At 43.8% G+C, this 19,674-nt stretch overlaps 1 protein-coding gene across 1 annotated transcript in view; it reads left to right on the plus strand.

Moving 5' to 3' along the window:
* Positions 1-266: 266 nt before the first annotated feature.
* The window catches only part of NEIL3 (nei like DNA glycosylase 3), a 36,168-nt gene continuing 16,760 nt past the window's right edge, over positions 267-19,674 (plus strand). The window contains exons 1-6 of the mRNA XM_084860297.1: positions 267-917; positions 8,604-8,722; positions 10,930-11,064; positions 13,010-13,223; positions 15,724-15,798; positions 17,728-17,894. Of these exons, the coding sequence (XP_084716423.1) occupies positions 768-917; positions 8,604-8,722; positions 10,930-11,064; positions 13,010-13,223; positions 15,724-15,798; positions 17,728-17,894 (860 nt within the window). The 5' untranslated portion in view covers positions 267-767. The remainder of the gene's footprint in view (positions 918-8,603; positions 8,723-10,929; positions 11,065-13,009; positions 13,224-15,723; positions 15,799-17,727; positions 17,895-19,674) is intronic.

Here is a 19,674-nt window from a genome sequence, read left to right on the forward strand (position 1 = left end):
AGAGCTACATGGTTCATCCCCCTCCATCCTCACAACCACCCTCTGAGGTAGGTCAGGCTGAGCGCCTTCACGGTAGTTACCTTCTGAGTGAACCGACTTCACAGATATTAAATACGAACTTAATGAGGTATGGAAAATATGCTGCGACAGGATGGTCACTACCCAAATCTAAGGGCTCTTGAAAATCAGTCCATAAAGGCTCAATCCTATGCATATTTAGACAGAAAAAAGTCCTACAACTCCCAGCATTCCCCAGACAGCCAGTTGTAGGGCTTTTTTTTTTTTCTGTGTAAACATGCATAGGATTGCGTCGTAAATTGCTAAACAGGCAGGCGATTCATGATTTTATTTTTAAAGGACAAGAGAAAGAAAAGAGGAGCTGGGGTTGAAAAACACCCTACGACGTTGATACTTGATTATCCCTTCATCCCATATGCGGAGAAACAAAGCTCGCTAAGAAACGAAGGGAAAGATGAAGCAATGCATTCAGAGGCAGCCCATTATCCAAGCCTACATTCAGCTCCTGAGACGGAATCCGGGAACTCGTCCCCACACCGCCCAGCCTTCCACTCGTGAGGTCGTAAACACAACCTACGAAGGCCGGAGGCGGAAGCGCTAGAAATTCCCGGGCGGAGCAGCGGCGAAAACGAGCAGGCGGGAAATTTGAAAGAAACCTTCGAGGCTCCTTCTTGCCCGGCATTTCGCTGCTGCTGCCGCCGCCGCCGCCGCCGCCGCCGGGAGGGCGCGGGTCTCTTTTTTCTGCGAGGATGGTGGAAGGCCCTGGCTGCACGCGGAATGGCGAAAAGATCCGCGCCCGCGTGGCCCGAGGTCAGGTCGTGAGGGGCGTGCGGGGAACCGCGCTGCTGCCGCGCTTTGCAGCCGCGGGAAGCTCAGCTGCCGTCTCTTCTCCCAACGCGGTTAGTAGCGGCGGCTGCCAGTTAGTTCACTGATAAATCGCATACTGTGTGGTTATAGCAATAACGCGGGGGTGACACCAGGGAAAGGGAAATCGGGAGGTGGGGGTAGCGCAGCGCAGATTTCCAGGAAACGCCAGCTTTTCTTGAAGATTTGCTTCCCGACTCCTGATGCGCGGGAGCTGGCTTTTGGCTACTTACTGGTGAGGAAAAAGCACTTCGTGCATGTTCAGAAACTTTTTTCTGCACAAGTGCTTTAACATCCAACAGGCACTCAGCTACGGCACTGAATGCAGGCTTTGGAGCTGAACCTTTGGAGAGCCAGTGTGGTGTACTGGCTAGAGAGGGGCTGGGAGCCGGGAGGTCCGGATTGTAGTTTCCACTCAGCCATGGAAGCTCACTGGGTGACTTTGGGCCAGTCACAGACTTTCAGCCCAACCTACCTCACAGGGTTGTTGTTGTGAGGATAAAATGGAGAGGAGGAGGATAATGTACGCCACCTTGGGTTCCTTAAAGAGAAAAAAGGCAGGATATAAATGTAAAAATAAATAAATAAATAATAGGCCTTGGCTAAAACTGAGCTTCAGGGGTGCAGTGGGGGCAAGGCTGGAAACCTAAATGTGAAACCTCCTGCCTCGCACACTCCCCAATCAGCAGTGAACCTTTGAATGAGAAACTGCTTGTGCACCTCTTTTAGTAACATGGCAGGAAGGGTTAGGCAAGTGATAGCCAAGCGCAGCGGCTGCTGCAGCTTCTGGTTGCTCATCTGTTCTCTTTTTCTGGGAAGCTCCAAGTGCTTACTAGCCCACTTTCGTAAGCCTCCAGGGCAGGGCTACCCAGAGTGAAATACTGTGTATACATGTAGGGCCTTTTTCTGTGTAAACAACTCCCAGCATTCCCAGGTCAGCAGAAAATTAGGGTTTGCTGCAACTCACCAGTAGGTGGTCAGCATAAGCAGACTCTCCTGAGGTGCTGGGTTGTCCTCATTTGCTCCGCAGTGCCGAATGTTACCCTGTAGTGAAAACAAGATCCCTGGCTGAATCCAAAGACTAAGCATTAAGGTGGGTGGGAAGAATGGCAAAGCCATAGGCTACAGCAACGTCCTGCAACCTGGTGCCCACTGGATGTTTTGGACAACAGCTGCCGACACACCTGATCTTTGGCCATGCTGGCTGGGGCTGATAGGAGTTGAAGTCCAAAACATCCAAAGGGCACCAAGTTGGGAAAGGCGAAGCTAGGGTGCTTCTCAAAATATGAAACCTCTTTAGCACATTCCTCAGTTTTTCCACAGGAATTTTAAAATGAGAAACTGAAAGTCATGAGAAAACCCCAAAATCCAGGCTGCTTTAAGCCCCCTTCACACGTTATCCACATGAATGGTGGTGCATGTGGTGATGAAGGCCACTCGGCTGGTCCTTTTGTTGTTGTTCAATCGTTAAGTCGTGTCTGACTCTTCGTGACCCCATGGACCATGGCACGCCAGGCCTTCCTGTCCTCCACTCTCTCCCGGAGTGTGCTCAAGTTCATATTCATTGCGTCGGTGATGCTATCTAGCCATCTCATCCTCTGCCATCCCCTTCTCTTGCATTCAATCTTTCCTAGCATCAGGGTCTTTTCCAGGGAGTTTTCTCTTTGCATTAGGTGGCCAAAATATTTGAGCTTCAGCTTCAGTATCTGTCCTTCCAATGAGCACTCAGGGTTGATTTCCTTTAGGATGGACTGATTTGACCTTGCAGTCCAGGGGACTCGTAAGAGTCTTCTCCAGCACCGCAGTTCGAACGCATCAATTCTTCAGCCTTCCTTATAGTCCAGCTCTCACAGCCATACGTTACTACTGGGAAAACCATAGCTTTGATTATATGAACCTTTGTGGGCAAGGTGATGTCTCCGCTTCTTACTATGCTGTCTAGGTTTGCCATAGCTTTTCTCCCAAGGAGCAAGCGTCTTTTAATTTCATGGCTACAGTCACCGTCTGCGGTGATCTTGGAGCCCAAGAAAGTAAAATCTGTCACTGCTTCCATTTCTTCCCCTTCTATATGCCAGGAAGTGATGGGGCCAGATGCCATGATCTTAGTTTTTTTAATGTTGAGTTTCAAACCAGCTTTTGCACTCTCCACTTTCAACCTCAACAAGAGGCTCTTGAGATCCTCTTCGCTTTCTGCCATTAGGGTGGTATCGTCTGTGTATCTGAGGTTGTTGATAATTCTCCCGGCAATCTTTAGTCCAACCTGTGATTCATCCAACCCGGCGTTTCTCATGATGTACTCTGCATATAAGTTAAATAAGCAGGGCGACAATATACAGCCGTTGTCGTACTCCTTTCCCAGTTTGAACCAATCGGTTGTTCCATGTCTGGTTCTTACTGTTGCTTCTTGACCCTCTTGTTATGCATGTCACTGAACCCCCCCCCCCCCCCCAATCCATTCACTGGCATGAACCTCTGCAGGGAGGAAACTTACGCAGGATCAGCTGCTTTCCTGCAATTCAATCCCTGTGTGATTGCTAAAACAGTGCCTCATGGTCAATACTATTAATACCAATACCCAGTGACTGCTCATCAGCTGCCTTCAAATGCATCCATTGCATCCAATGTAGGCAACCTAATTAAACTATGGAATTAGACCTGCATGGGATGGGGGGGGGGGGCTAATTTTGCTCTGACCTTGTTTATGAATGTTATTGTCATGAACTGCTTTACAGACTGTAAAGTGGAAATCTGGCATACCAGTACCTAAATAAATTCTCATTTTAAAAATTCCATGGAGTTGTTTCAATGATATTTGCATTGCAAGCGAGGTCCCAGTGGGGGCCCTAATTCGGTTTGCATCTGACAGGGTGTATTTAGTTGCAATATTGTACTGCAGTGTTGTGCGGGTCACATAGAAGTTGTACATTATTTGTTCTAATGCAGTTGGCCCTGTTCCGAAAGCTTTAGCATATGCAAAGTTGCTCAGTTGATAAACATTATTTTGTGGTAAGAGTACTTTGCATGCTGGAATTGCAAAAGACATGACTGATTGACATGAGGTTGGTATAGCTGACGCAATCATCTCATCCCCAGTAATCATGAGTTTTGACTGTTGGAGAAATTTCTGGCAGCTGTTTTGTGTGTGTTGTGTTTTCCTGCACGAAATACTTAAAAAGAAATAACCAGCAATCTGTAATATATTCCTGCCATTAACATAATAAATCAACCATAACGAGTCTGATTAATTTGAAGAGTTGGTAGAGCTCGGGCAAACATCTAACACATGTAAGAAATAATGAGGAAAGTGTCCTCGAGTCACTTTGCCTAATTAGAAAGATGGCAAATTTTAAAATATAATTTATTATAAGGAAGTCTGTAATACAATGTCCACCATAGAGTAACTGTCATTAGGAAAAAAATACAGTATGGGGAAAGATCACATACAGAAATTGGCTCAGAAAAAAAGTATTTTTTACTGGGTGGACAGGCTTGTTTGTTTGCTTAAAAATGTACTAATGAGGCATGCTGTTGATGTGAATGCACAGGACAAGGGGATGTATTTTTTCCTTGCTTCCCATGTACACAGCAAGCAATTTCTCTGCAAGTTTTGATCACTTGTGTTGCCAGCATAAAATTACTCTGTTGGGGCTCGTGGAGCTTTATAGGGGAAAAGATGTTGGAATATAAATGAGTAGCTCGGGTTAATGAGCTGTGAAGATCCAAGGCTGCATTCCTGATTGGTGGGGTGGATGTACAGATCTCCCCACCCCCACCCCCTGCTCTCATCTTTGTTCAAGTGCAGGCAAGGAAATTTCATTAGAGGCAACATAATTCTCAAAGTGCTGGGTTATGTAGTATTTAGTATTTCCAGCAAGAGAATGCACAGAGGGCTCTGCTTGCCTGTTTATCTGTCAACTTGTATGTAAAGTCATGTTTGGCATCCATCTTAACTCTTCAACAGTGATACTACCTTTAAATCAGGGATGCAGAGCCTCTTTCAGCTCTGAAAGAACTTCCATTTCAGAGAAGTTCTTGGGGGCTGCATTGCAATGGTTGTTATTGTTCAGTCGTTAAGTCGTGTCCGACTCTTCGTGACCCCATGGACCATAGCACGCCAGGCCTTCCTGTCCTCCGCTCTCTCCCGGAGTGTGCTCAAGTTCATATTCATTGTGTCGGTGATGCTATCTAGCCATCTCATCCTCTGCCATCCCCTTCTCCTTTTGCCTTCAATCTTTCCCAGCATCAGGTTCTTTTCCAGTGACTTTTCTCTTTGCATTTGGTGCAATGTAGGCAGAGTCAAAGACCAAAGAGCTGGAGCCAAAACCTCCTCAAATGCCAGCATACTTTTATTTAAGTCTCTAAGAGAGCAATCCTATGGCCCACTAGACAGCGTCTAGGGGGCCATAGGATATGCTCATTTCCAGGAACCGACCTCGGAGCCCGCACTCCGAGGTTGGTTCCTAGAAAACCAACTGCCCCCCTTGTCCACACTGCCTCGGAAGCAGCATGGAGAAGCCCCACCCTCACAAGAGGAGCGCAGCACAACTGAAAAGGGGCGGGGCTGGGGGCCGTTCCGGGGCAGGGAGAGCAGAGCTGCACGTACGACACATCCTATGCAGCTTCTTCTCCTGTTTGGCCCCCCTGCCGCTAGACAGCCCCAAACGGCTGTCTAGCGAAAAATAGCAAAGCAGGAGAGGCGTGGAGGAAACGATCCCCCCGTGCCTCTCCTGCCTTGCTTTGGATAGGCGGTCGCCTCCTAGGTTGGAGGTGGCTGCCTATCTAGTTAGGATTGCATCCTTAGGGTGCAATCCTATGCATGTTTAGACAGAAAAAAAGTCCTACAACTCCAGCATTCTCCAGCCAGCTGAGAGTTGTAGGACTTTTTTCTGTCTAAACATGCATAGGATTGCACCTTTATTGCCAGAAACTAAACCTTAGAAGAGTCATTTCAACCTTTTAGAATGGGGGGAAAAGTACACAAAGCTGGGAAACTACCAAATGATTCGTGGTTGGGGGAAATGGGGTGGGGCCAAGGGAAGGAGCGTGGCGATGTGAGCCAGATTTGGCTCGTGAGCTTGAGATTCTGAACCCCAGCTTTATATAGTTCTTTTTTTACAAGTGATTTTTAACATATATGTGCCTTCGCAACATTCTTGTGTTGCCTTACCTGTGGTGGTGATGTTGCTATTCCGTTTCTACAGATAGCCCTGTGACAAAGCCCCACAACAAAACCCAGCACTAGCCATTGAGCCTTGGTGTTGGGTTTAACTTGGATGTGGTCTGTACAAACAGCAGATCATGCGGTAAAACTGCTCCTCAATTGTACTGCTTCATACTGTAGGTGGGGTGGGTGTGGGGGTCATATGATTGAATGTTCCCCCCCCCAAATCTAGTCACATAGAAAACTAAGTTGTTTATAGGAAGGTTAGTTTGTAATATTTCTCCCTGTTACTTAGTTTTCTGTGTGAAGGATTTCTTGTTGGATCCGCTCATATAGTAAGTCACTCCTGAGATATCAAACTGATTTGCATCTAACTCTTCAAAGTTGTCATGCTGATGGAAAACGACATTGAAAGAAGCCTAAAGTCATTGCCGTCCACAGTCTGATTCCATGCACCCAGTAGCAGGTTGTTGTCATGTCTGAAATAATCATAACTTACACCAATGACCTTCAGTCTACAATGTGTTTATTTCACAAAGACATTTAAAAATTCAAAAGCAAATTAGCAATTGAGAAAACAGCAATCTTAGGCCTTTTAATTATTTACTATTGTGTACGTAGCAGGGAAAATATTTCATAAACAGTGTCAGCATATTATAGTAGCATGGCAAATGAATAGCTAAATGTCGTGGAATTTGTGTTCAGCTCCTAGACATTTGTTTTCAAATAGTTATTGCCTAATTCTATTGTACTGATAGATGAGCTACATTCTTATGGCTGCATTTGGCACATATGGGGATCTTCACCTTAAAATATTGCCTTACAGTTGCTCTTTGGATATGAGGAGGCATAGGAGTAAGATGGTTGGTCTGTCCAGCTCAGTATTGTTTACGTTGACTGGCAGCAGTTTTCCAGGGTTTCAGACAGGAATCTTACTGAGCCCTACCTGGAAATGCCAGGGATTGAACGTGGTGTAGTGGTTGTGATAGGCCCGTTCCTTGAGCCAGGCCAGGATTTCTAAATCACCTGTCTTAAATACAGATAACCCATGTCAGGATTTATACTAGATTACCAAGGGAAGGGCCAGTCTGTGGCTGCCTGCAAGGAAGAAATATTAAGATAAAACTAATCACCTAAATTTTGTGTGGAGCCAGATTCTTACTTCCAAGGGTCCCTGGGACCTTCTGCATACAAAATGTGTGCTCTCCCACTGAGCTACAGCCTTTCCCAAATTCTTAAAATGTAAGTGTTGATTTTTAAAAAAAATTCCACAACACTATTTTGGCGAATATAATTTACTTAAAATTATTCTTAGGGGTGGAAGCCTTTCAAGGCAGCATACAAGATGAAAACAAAGTGGATACAGTAAAAAAAGAAGAGTATTTGAAATAAAAATCAATAAAGATAGAATTTATTAATAGAATCAGCAGCCCAAATGTTACGGGAAGGCTAGCAAAAGCAAGCGGATCTTCCGCTTTCCCTAAGACATGTAGAGGAGGGCCTGATGCATCCCTGATGGAAACTGATTCCAGAATACAATAAACAATTGTTTGTCATTGGAAATTTATTTATTTATTTATTTATTACCTTTCTTCTACATTGTTCACAACCAGTAGAACCACAAAATACACAAATGGTTGTGAAACTTGCTAATACCTGATCTAGAAAATTAGACTCCAAGAACTATCTGATGAAACACCTATTCTCTACCTAGATACATAAGATTTCAGATGCCACTTTCAACATTCTTCCCTCGCTGTTTGGTCTGAATACACAAACTTCATTTGCCTTGGTTTATATTATAAGGCCACCTTTTTCTTTTGTCGGCTCAAATCCCTTTACAGAGAAAAAGCAAGTAGTAAATATGGGTCTAGTCCAGCATTAAAGCATTCAATATTTACTGATAGATTAACAGAGAGAGAGGGTATGAAAGTAGATAATGAAAGAACAGTAATGTAGAATAGCTTCTCCTTTGCATCTGAAAATATCCTGAGGATAGTTTTATTTCAACGTGAGCTTTTTAATCCAACGAGATTGTATGGGAACTAAAGCCCCTTTCAAAATGCCATTTTTTTCGCACAGTCATGTGGCAAAAACTGTACTTTGGGAAATAAGATTTAGACATGGCTTTTCTAAGAATCTGAGAGTGACTTGGCACATCAGTGTGCAACTTGAGAATTGACATAGGTATAAATTCCATGTTATCATTTTTTTTTAATCACAGGAGTGATTTATACATGAACACTGAGTGAAAGCTAATATGGAAGTGGCCCATAAATACTGTCTGATAACATGCTACCTATGGCTTGAGAGCAGAAGCTGTGCATAATCAGCTACTTCCAATACCAATTAGCTTACATCCCATGTGGCTTGACTTTCACCACATACTTTTGTTCCTTACTCTTCTTTTATTTGATTTCTTCTCAGTATAGGGAATGGTCTTTCCTGTGTTTTAGAATAAACTGCTGCCTCATACATGGATAAATGTGGTGTGTGAACCACATTTAATCCCCTCTGCTTATTTTTTCTTGGTCAACTTTGTTATTTTCAAACCACTCAGATGACTGGGAATAAGGCTTTATGTCAAGACTGCTTGAGTGTGCTTAATGGATGCATGTACAACGGTGTGGAAACCTTGGGAAAGGAGCTTTTCATGTACTTTGGACAGAAAGCCTTGAGGTAAGAGATGTGTACATAAGTCATACGTTTGTATACTTTAGAGGAATTCTTATCCTAATTATTGAGCTTTGCTGAAAACTTCAATAAAGAAGGTGATTACCCTCCTGCCCGCATGTGTACTGAACATTTTTTCATAGCAGCAACAATGAGGGCTGTGAACTTGATGAGTGTTGACATGACTTGGCATGAACTGAGTAATTCAAGAAATTTGGAAATTTTTGCCCCAAGTGTTGTTGGATTATACATTGGTCAATGATATGGACACAGATCTCTAGAAAGTATGGTGATATTGTTAAGACCGTCGGAATAAAGAAAATGCATGGGATCGGGACTAAGTTAATTGCATTGGAGCCCTAGGCCTCCACAGAAGATGGACATCTGGTTGACAGGAGTCCGGTAGAAAGAGGGGTGCAAAAACTCTTTGCGTGCACAGTGTGGCAAAAATCTTCGTTGGATTTGGGATTGTATGGGGATGAACATCTACTGATGTGATGATATATAAAATAGCCTCACAACAAACCTGTGAGGTAGATTAGGCTGAGAAGCCGTGACTGGCCCAAAGTCACCCAGTGAGCTTCATGGCCAAATGGGGACTTGAACCTGGGTCGCCCAAGCCTCAGTCTAACCACTACACGAAAATGGCTCATATTGTCATCATAGGCCCTGTGCTGAGTGTCCCTGCATGTTTTATTTTATTTATTTATTTAAATTACTTGTATACCGCTTGATATAAGATCTTGGAGGGAGCAATCCTGTGGTTGGTAGACAGGGGCTAGACGGCCGTAGGATATGTTGTTTTCCAGGAACTGACCTTGGAGCCCGCACTCTGAGGTTGGTTCCCAGAGAACTGACCTCCCCCCACTTCTGTGCTGCCTCCAAAGCAGCGCAGAACAGCCCCATTCTCTGCGCTTGCAAGAGGAGTGCGGAGCAGCCGAAAAGGGGCGTGGCTGAGGGCATTTTGGGGCGGGGAGGACAGAAATGCCTGTATGGTACATACTATGTGTCGTACAGCAGCCTCCTCCCGCGTGCAGCCCTCCCACAGTTAGACAGCCGCAATTGGCTGTCTAGCCGAAAAAGAAGGGCAAGAGAAGCGTAGAGGCAACGATCCCCTCTGTGCTTCTCCTGCCCTGCTTTGGATAGGCAGTCGCCTGAGTTTGGAGGCAGCCGCCTATCTGGGTAGGATTGCTCCCTAAGAGGTTTACATAAGAGGTATATTGAGATTTTAGGGGTGGCTACTTGTGAGTGGGCCTCCTTAGTGGTAGCCCCCCATTCTGGAATGCTCTCTCTAGAGAGGCCCGACTGGCATTTAATGTATTGGGTTTTCAGCACCAGGCTTAGACCTTTTTATTCTTTTAGGCCTTCTAATTTGCTGTTGGTTTTACTGCCAGTTGTATTTGAAAAATTGCGTTTTAGAATGATTATTAGCTCTTTGAGGGTATTTGTTGCTTTTACTACTTATTCTCCACTTTATAAATTGTTTTTACTGCTGGTGTTTTATTGTATTTTATTATAGTATATCGATTTTAGTTTAATTTATGCTTCATCTATTTTTTATATACATCACCTTGGCAGTATATAAGACGACAAAATGCTAACATAAATTATGTTGCACTAGAATAAGGGACGTCTAGTTGTATTTTTTCCATTTTGTGCTCTCAATTTCTGTTTCCAGTTCCATAGTCTGATTAACCCTTAAGCTGAACTTTGTTGAAACCAATGGGACTTAACTCATGACTAATTTGTCCCATTAATTTTGGTGGGTCCCAAGTTTAATTAACCATGTCTGGATCCACCCCATTGGCCATGTTTCTGCACAAGAAAAAGCCAGAATTGCATAGAATTCTGGCTTATGATTCACAAGTGGTATGCTGGTGCACACTGCCGGATTGCTCTTGCTTGGCTCCTCCTGCCAGTGGGAATAGCTTAAATAAGCAGGAATTAAAAGCTTAGCGTTAGGTCCAAACTGGGACTCCTAGTTTGTTGTTCCTGGAACAAGCTAGAGTCTGAAGCTAGGGTGGTTCTTGGTTTAAGACTCCTTTATGAAACCTTTGTTTACAACTCACCCCATGAAAGTAGACATGTAAACCAGTAATATAATTCTGCTACTGCCAACAGCAAGCACTTGTATGTGCTTACTATTACAGCTGAGTAGCTGTTAAGCTAGAAGTAGTTCTGAACATATTCTTAGAAATGTACTTCTCTTCTAGGATCCACTTTGGCATGACTGGTTCTTTGCGTATAAATTTAGATGGAAGCCAAAACAGAAGCGGAACACCGGCAGTCCTGGAAATACAACTTACTGCTGATTTGGTTTGTTTCTATGACGTAACCGTACAGCTTAGGTAAAGCAACGTATGGTTACCTCGGAGTAATAATATTTGGGACGAGAATTCATAAAAATGACAGATGATGAGCATTCTCCTTAAAGAGGGCGCCCTCCTTTTCTCTCTCTCATGCACACACAGAGGCCCCGTTTGCATGTAACAGCAACTCACCATTTTCTAAAATTGTGGCCTATTGTAAATGAGCCCGATCAAGCAGGAAAGAACCCAGTTGTTGAGTTATTTCTCTGGCTTGTCAAGGGAGAGGCAAGCCAGAGTTTCTGGTTCACACATAAAGCTAACCAAACCATGGACGGAAGGACTGTGGGTTGTTTAGTTGCTCCTGCTTGTGTGAGTGATTGAGCTTCTTTGGTCTTATTCACAAGAACCCACAATCTTTTTAGAAAAACGTGATGTGTGGCCTAGGCCACAGACAGGATGGGATTTCTCCTTCTTTTTGCTTCAAAACTATTGATTCAGTCATGCAAAACTGCAAATATAATTGACTAATGATTAATTGACTAAACTGTCTTTAATTAGGTGACAACCCAAATATTTACATATTTGTGTATTTATTTTATGAATTTCTGTTCAGTTACTTTGTAACTACCCTGGCTAAAAAAATGTCTTGCTGAATCACACCAAAGATCCACCTTGTATCGCATTCCATGTCCAACAGCAACCAACTCCTGTGAAGCTCATAAACAAGGCATGATGGAGATTACCATAACTAGGGACAACCATCAAGAGATGGCTGTTGTAGGTAAAATGTCTCTGAATCCGGAAATTCTACTTTTAGCTGTCTGAAGTTACACTGTCCTTCATGAATGGGTCTTATGTTTCAAAGCTATGTACGTTAGTAGCAATTAATATTTTATAGTAATGAATTCCTTAAATAGTTTATGCATTAAACATAAAGAAATATAAAGAAATGCTTTCTTTTGTTTATCCTGGGAGTATTGCAAATCATTTTCATTGGCTGTCTTCGAATGTAATGATAAACTGTGGTTTCTTGTTACAGGAATGAGTCTAACTTAACCTTGGACTTTTGTTCTTCTCCCCTCATAAGTACATAAGAAGAGCCATGCTGGATCAGACCAAGGGTCCATCTAATCCAGCATTTGGCTCACACAGTGGCCAACCAGCTGCCCATGGGAAACCCACAAGCAAGACATGAGTGCAACAGCATCCTCCCGCCCATGTTCCCCAGCAACTGGTGTACATAGGCATACTCTCCTCCTCTGGTATGGTTGCAAAGAGGGAATTGGAAGCTTTCGCTTTCATTTTTTACTAACCACAGTTTGTTGTTTCAGCCAGACCCAGACAAAATGTGTTTACTCTTATCCATGGTTTATTGGGCTTCTTTTATTAAAACAAACCATAGTTAAATTTAGCCTCAGTTTTATTAAGCTGTGGTTAACTGAAAACAGAAGTGAAAGCTTCCAATCTTGTGGCTGTGCCAGATGAGAAGCGGAGAGTACATGATCTGAAGGCTCACCTAGGCTTATTCCTGTAATGATAAACTATAGTTTATCATTACATCCAAACACAGCCATTGTGTGATCCTGAAGTCCAGCATTCTGAGAGATCCTAAACTTCTGTTGCATCTGTTCCTTCACCCTGCCTATTAGTCCTCTCCACCACCACCACACCCACATAAACTAAAAAACTATTCCTTTCTAGCTTTTCTTTGTGTGAAAAGTACTCCAAGACTTTGATCATTTAACCAACCATTTTCTGTACCTTTTCTATGATATCCTTTGCAACAAAACCGCTAAAACAAGAGTTACTTGTTCACAACAATGGGTTGCTTTCTCCTAAATCCAGTCTAGCTTTGGGCAACTTTGATCATTTTTCTCTGATAGTTTCAACTACTACGAAAGTTTCTTAATTACATGACACATTGCTAAACTACTGTCAAGTTACAATTAAATGTGGTGTTGTTGTTGTTGTTTTAATCTTGCAGGAATACAGCTGAAAGTGTGCAGAAAGTGAGAATGCTAGAAGTCCTAGATATATGCTCTTCAAAATTCAGTTTCTTAAGAGCAGAAAGTGAGATTAAGAAGCAAAAGGGTCGTATGTTATGTGATGTGTTGCTAGATCAGGCAGTCCTACCTGGAGTGGGAAACATCATAAAGAATGAAGCACTTTTTGACAGTGGTCTCCATCCGGCTGTTAAAGTATGTGAAATATTTCTAGCTTTTTCCACTTGTATTTTGGAACTGCATGCGCGCAGTTTAAGACAATGTATGTAAATCTGCCCCATTTTCATAATTGTAATATAATCTAGGCCCTGAATTTTAGCTTGGCCAGGATGGTCTCTTTCCGTATCTGACAAAAATTATAGGATGTGCAGTGACCAAAACTTCATTCCCTTATATAGTAAATTAGAGGTCTTGGCAAGTAACTAAGGCTGGTTGTCCACATTGAAGCCTTTTGGGCTATTTATTAATTTGTATTATTCATTAATTAAATTTATATCCTGCCATTCTACCACAAATGCTGATAGCCAAGGTGGCTATCAATCGAATGTAAGATGAAGTACACTGTTATAATCAAAACATAAATGATAGAATAGTAGGGTTGGAAGGGGCCTACAAGGCCATCGAGTCCAACCCCCTGCTCAATGCAGGAATCCAAGTCAAAGCATCCTGGACAAATGGCTGTCCAATTTCACCTTGAATGCTTCCAGTGTGGGAGAGCTCACCACCTCCCTAGGTGACCATTGTCATATTGCTCTAACGGTCAGGAAGTTTTTCCTGATGTTCAGCCGGAATCTGGCTTCCTGTAACTTGAGCACAATATTCCGTGTCCTGCACTCTGGGACGATCGAGAAGAGATCCTGGCCTTCTTCTTTGTGTCAATCTTTCAAATATCTCTCCTCCTCTCAAGGCTAAACGTGCCCAGTTCTTTCAGTCTCTCCTCATAGAGCTTTGTTTCCAGTCCCCTGATCATCTTTGTTGCCCTCCTCTGAAACTTTTCCAGTTTGTCTGCGTCCTTCTTAAAGTGCAGTGCCCAGAACTGGACACAGTACTCAAGATGAGGCCTAACCAGTGGTGAGCAGAGGGGAACACGTACTTCACGTGATTTGGAAGCTATACTTCTACTATTGCAGCCCAAAAGAGCACTTGCCTTTTTTGCAGTCACATCACATTGTTGGCTCATATTCAGCTTGTGATCTAGAACAATTCCAAGATCCTTCTCACTTGCAGTATTGTTGAGCCAACTATCCCCCATCTTGTAGCTGTGCATTTCAAATGTAAATCAGTTGAAAATTAATTATTGAAAATTTCAATAAATTAAGAAATAAACATCACCCACCAGTGAAAACCTATTTCAATGAACTGACCAGTCAGCTTAAAGGCCAAAACCCTGTCTGAATAAGAACGCTGTTGTCTGTTGACAGAAGGACATCAAAGATGGAGCTAGACTTGCCTCCCTTGGCAAGACGTTCCAGAGCCTGGGAGCAACCACTGAGAAGGCTCTGTCTCCCATTCTTGCCAAATCTGCCTCTGATGATGGCAGGACAGAGAGAAGGGCCTCTCCTGAGGATCTTAAAACCAGGACAGTCTCATACAGGAGAATACGGTCTTTCAGATAGTATGGTTCCAAGTTATATAGGGCTTTATAGGTCATAAGCAACATTTTGAATTGTTCCTGGAAGTAGACTGGTAGCCATTGAAGCTGTAACCAGTCCAGTCAGTAGTCTGAATGCAGCATTCTGGACCAGCTGAAGTTTCCGAATACTTTTCAAATGCAGTTCCATGTAGAGTGCATTGCAGTAGTCCAAATGAGATGTAACTAAGGCATGTGTTTCCATGGCCAGATCGGACATTTCCATGAATGGGTACAGTTGGTGCACTGAACTTAGTTGTGCAAATACATTCCTGTCCACCAATAAAACCTGGGCATTCTGGTTCAGGGCTGAATCCAGGAGTACACCAAAACTTCAAGCCTGAGCCTTCAGTGGGGGAGTATTGCAGCTGACAGAAAAATGTAATGGTAACTGACAAAGTGTTAAAGAGTCTTTTATGCCACATGGCAGTGTGATAAAATTGTCATCTGATGAAGATCCTTTGATGCTATACATGTATAGTGAAGGATATACAGCATCGCATAGAGCTCTTCTACATAAGAGGGCGGGGGGAGGGCTGACTCAAGCATGTTCCCCCCTCACATGGAAGAGGTCTACACATGTACATCAGCCTTCCCATGCCAGCCAAATGTGTGGAGGATGGGGGGTGCAGCATGCATCAGAGGTCAAGCAGGGTCTACCTGCTCAGCTCTGTGACCCTCCTTGCCTGTTCTTTCAACAGTAAGCGTAAGAACCCTCCTATGATGTGTGAGTTTGTTGAATATCCTAACTCTAATATTTGCCTGGAATATGTTATCTAACAACCCTTTGCTTTTGATCTTGGGAAGCCAGCGGAAAAGGGGCATCCAGGTTTCAATAGTAAGCAAAATTCTCCCATTGATCTTAATGGGACTTACTCCCAGGTAAATGTGTGTATAGGACTGCAGCCTTAAAGTGCCAGTATGTTTGCCCTTACTGTCAGTGTGACTTCTTAAGATGGGGTTCTAATTACAAGTATTTCTTTGATCAGAGGACTCTATAAGAAGGCTGTGCAGCCTTGTTTGGAGAATGCTTCATTGTTGTTTTTTCTATGCTCCAAATTACAGGTTTGTCACTTAACAGATGAGCAAGTACATCACTTGGTGAAAATGACCCGGGATTTCACATTACTCTTTTATAAGGTAGGGGGGAAAACCCTTTCTGAAGAGATCTGCAAAAACTGCATTAAAATGTAAATGCTGAATATGTATATATATAAATATTATTTGAAACTTTCACCCCACCAATTTATTGACGATGCTTTTTTTCCTGTCTCATTGGGAATACCCTGTGAAATCTAGAGGAAAATATACTCCAGTCTTAATTTTTATAGGACTTGAGGCTAATTTGCATATTCAGAAAACAAGGAGCACCCTTCTTAGAGCTGAACCACTAGAGAGTGCAGGTGGCGAAATACATGATTTAATGATCCCAGGCATCAAAAATTCTCTGGATGAAGAAAGTTAGCACATCCAGAAGAAGGGTTTCTATCTGAAACACATGTGTGCATTCATGTGATTCTTCCATCTGCCTTCTGAACTGGTTCAGTTCTGGGGCCTGTCTAAACGGAAACGCTTTGTGAAGCGATTTGGGCAAAATCGACACTTTCACAGAATCAAATGAGCTCTTTCCACGGTACACACAGTGCTGTATTCCTCTGCTTTTGCAGTGTATATGGGAACTGAAGCTGCATTAGTTGCAGTGGGGTGGGCAAGTCCGCTGTAAGTAGAAATGAACATCAGCAATTGCGTGGGTGTGGCGCAGCCAGTGAGCGGAGGCTTGCTGCCCCTCCCTCACGTGTTCACTGATGTGCAATGGAGGACTTGCTTACGAAGAGGCATTCATGATAAACCTCACATACACACAGACACACACACACATTTATGAGGCGGGCAGGCAAGCAGGCAGCCACCGCTGCCCGGAACTGAGCAGAATGAGCAGGAGCGCAAGAAGCGCTGAGAGCAGAGAGCGTGGGGCCAGTGAGGAGGGAGAGTGACTAGCACGTTTTCGTTGATGTTTATTAACTGCCTGATCAACAGGCTCTCCCCCTCCCCCCCAGCAAACAAACTTGGGCTCAGTGAAATGCTTCTGAGTACATGCTCATGAAAATCATCTGCCTTGGCAATCATCCTGTCTTAGCTGTGCAGCTTCGAATCAACAGGCGTCCACCATTTCTCAGCTGTGCTCCTTCGTAGCCACACAGTTTCAAAACAGCAGGCTGGCTTCCCCCTGCCCCCACTCACAAGCCCAATGACTATTTAAAGTGAGAGGCAGTGACTGAGCCAGCGTTTCTCAGCTGTGCTCCTTCGTAGATGCACAGCTTCAAAACAGCAGGGTTGGCAAAGTGGAACTGAAGGCAATGAGTTACTTCTGGGTAGACATGTTTATCCCTCTGCTCTCCCACTGCCCCACACTACTTTCCCTTCCACCAGCCTGTGCTGAAGCCAGCTGAGGTCACACAGACTCCCAAACAGCACTCAAGCTGCTGTGACAGGAAAATCCAACACAAAATGAGTTTGGAAAAAAGCCAGTCATAAGGCAAGAAACACGGGGCTAGGTACGGAGAGCAGCGTGTGCCATCTGATGTTATTGATTTGGGGGTGGAGTAGAACCGAAGTAAAAGCCCCATGTAGATGGGGCCTTGGAGTGGCTGCATATGTGCTGTGTCTGTCCAGGGTAAGTGGTTCTCAACTGCAGAGTCACTGCTTAAACCCCACTAATTTCAGTGTACTGGAGAACTGCTAACTAGCCTGTAATCCATCATACAATGCTTAACATGCCCCTGTATCTGTTAATGCTGCTAGAGAGCATGCCGGCCTATAAGACAGAAAGCTAGGAAAATACTGATAATCTTTTTCTCTTGTTTTTGTCCTGTGCAAATAAGATATCCAGGGATTTCTCAAGTTTATGCAAGTTTTTAACCCAATTGGCACAAATGGGAACATACACAGTGTCTAAATATTCCTTGTTCGAATTTTTTTTTGTTTCCAGTCAAGGATAAAAAAAAATGGCTTGAGAGTGGCTGCATCTTTGGTTTTCTAAGTCACATGAATAATAATTTTCTGTTCTAGTGTCACAAGATGGGATCGGCATTATGCAAGCATTACAGGGTGTACAAACGCCCCAACTGTGGTCAATGCAGAGCAAAGATCACAGTGTGCCGTTTAGGAGAGAATAACAGGATGACATACTTCTGTCCTCAGTGTCAGAAGGACAACCCTCAGCTTGTGGATCCCGGGTAGGTAGTTTAGCTTTATAACACATTTCCCAGATTATCTCAGCATTCTAAGGAAAACAGATCTTTTGACGGGACAATCTTTTTCTAAACAGTCCTCCTGTCAAAATCCAAGCTTTTGGTTTTAATGACATTCTGTATTTATTTACTTTATTTCCTTCCTCCTCTACCCACACTATACTGTCCAGTGCCCAACCAGTTGAAACAGCAGTGCAATCTTATGCATGTCTACTCAGAAGTACTCACATTGAGTTCAGTGGGGCTTACTCCCAGGCAAGTGTGTATACGATTGCAACATCAGGGAGCTTAATTTGCACATTTCCCATCCACTAATAGAACTTTGACTGCTACAATGAATATTGCCTGCATGGAATGACTAAGAGTTGGATCCCAATTTTCACTGGATCAGCTGCCCTGATGGAAGTAGACGTCCCTGCCCTGTCCTTCCCATGGCAGCCCTCCAGCCCCCTGAAAATACTACACAGAGAATCAGGAAACCCTGCAGAAGGGGTTGAGCTGTGGTTTTGTGGGGAAGGGGGATTTTTGTTCCCCAAAATCAGATACAGGGACCATCTGCTTGTGGGGACTCTCCACTCGTGAAATATCCCTTCCATTTGTGGAAGGCAGGTCCTGTATCCAACCCTAAGGTTTCACTTGTGTGTGTGTGAGTATGTGTGTGTGTGCACGTATACACACACACACACACACATAAAGTCAGGGCCAGAAATATTGGAACAGGGATAACTGTTTTGGCAGTTGGCCTCTATATGTCACCACATTGAAGTTGAAAGGAAACACACCCAGATGGGAGCAAAGTCAGGACTTTCAGCTGTAATTCAAGGGGTGTGACAAAAGTGGGGCATTAACCATTCAGGAAGTACAGCCAGTGGCATACACACACACCCATCGTTGGTGGCTCATAAGTCATGGAACGAATGGCTAACAAGAAGATGCATGGCCAGTGTGCCTGTTTCCTGGGTACCCCATGACCAATCAAGCAGATGAAAGGCCAGGAGGTGGTTCTGAGTGTTACATTTGCATTTGGTAGCTGTTCACTGCAACTCCCAACATGAGGCCCAAAGTAGTGTCCATGCGAGTGAAGGAGGCCATCATTAGGCTGAGGAAACAACATAAACCCATCAGAGAGACAGCAAAAACATTGGGAGTGGCCAGTACAACAGTTTGGAACATCCTGAAAAAGAAGGAATTAACTGGCAAGCTCAGCAACAGCAAAAGGCCTGGCAGACCACGGAAGACAACTAAAGTGGATGACTGCAGAATTCTGCTCATGGTGAAGAGGAACCCTTTCACAACATCTAGCCAGGTCAAGAATGCGCTTGAGGAGGTAGGCATGTCATTGTCAACATCTACAGTCAAGAGACGGCTTTATGAATGTAAATACAGAGGCTTCACAACAAGGTGTATACCACTGGTAAAGCTGAAGAACCGAAAGGCCAGATTAGCCTTTGCCAGCACCCCCCTAAAAAAGCCTGCCCAGTTCTGGAATAAGATTCTTTGGACTGATGAAACCAAGATTAACTTGTACCAGATTGATGGGAAGGGAAAAGTATGGAGAAGGAAAGGAACAGCTCATGATCCAAAGCATACCACATCATCTGTCAAACATGGTGGAGGCAGTGTTATGGCATAGGCATGTATGGCTGCCAGTGGAACCGAGTCACTGGTGTTTATTGATGACCGGACTGCTGATAAAAGCAGCAGGATGAATTCTGAAGTGTATAGGGCTATACTTTCTGCTCAGATTCAGCCGAATGCTGCCAAA

Source organism: Heloderma suspectum, chromosome 5, assembly GCF_057233095.1.
Source record: "Heloderma suspectum isolate Gila_16-S chromosome 5, 16-S_ref, whole genome shotgun sequence".
NCBI classification, from domain to species: Eukaryota; Metazoa; Chordata; class Lepidosauria; order Squamata; family Helodermatidae; genus Heloderma; species Heloderma suspectum.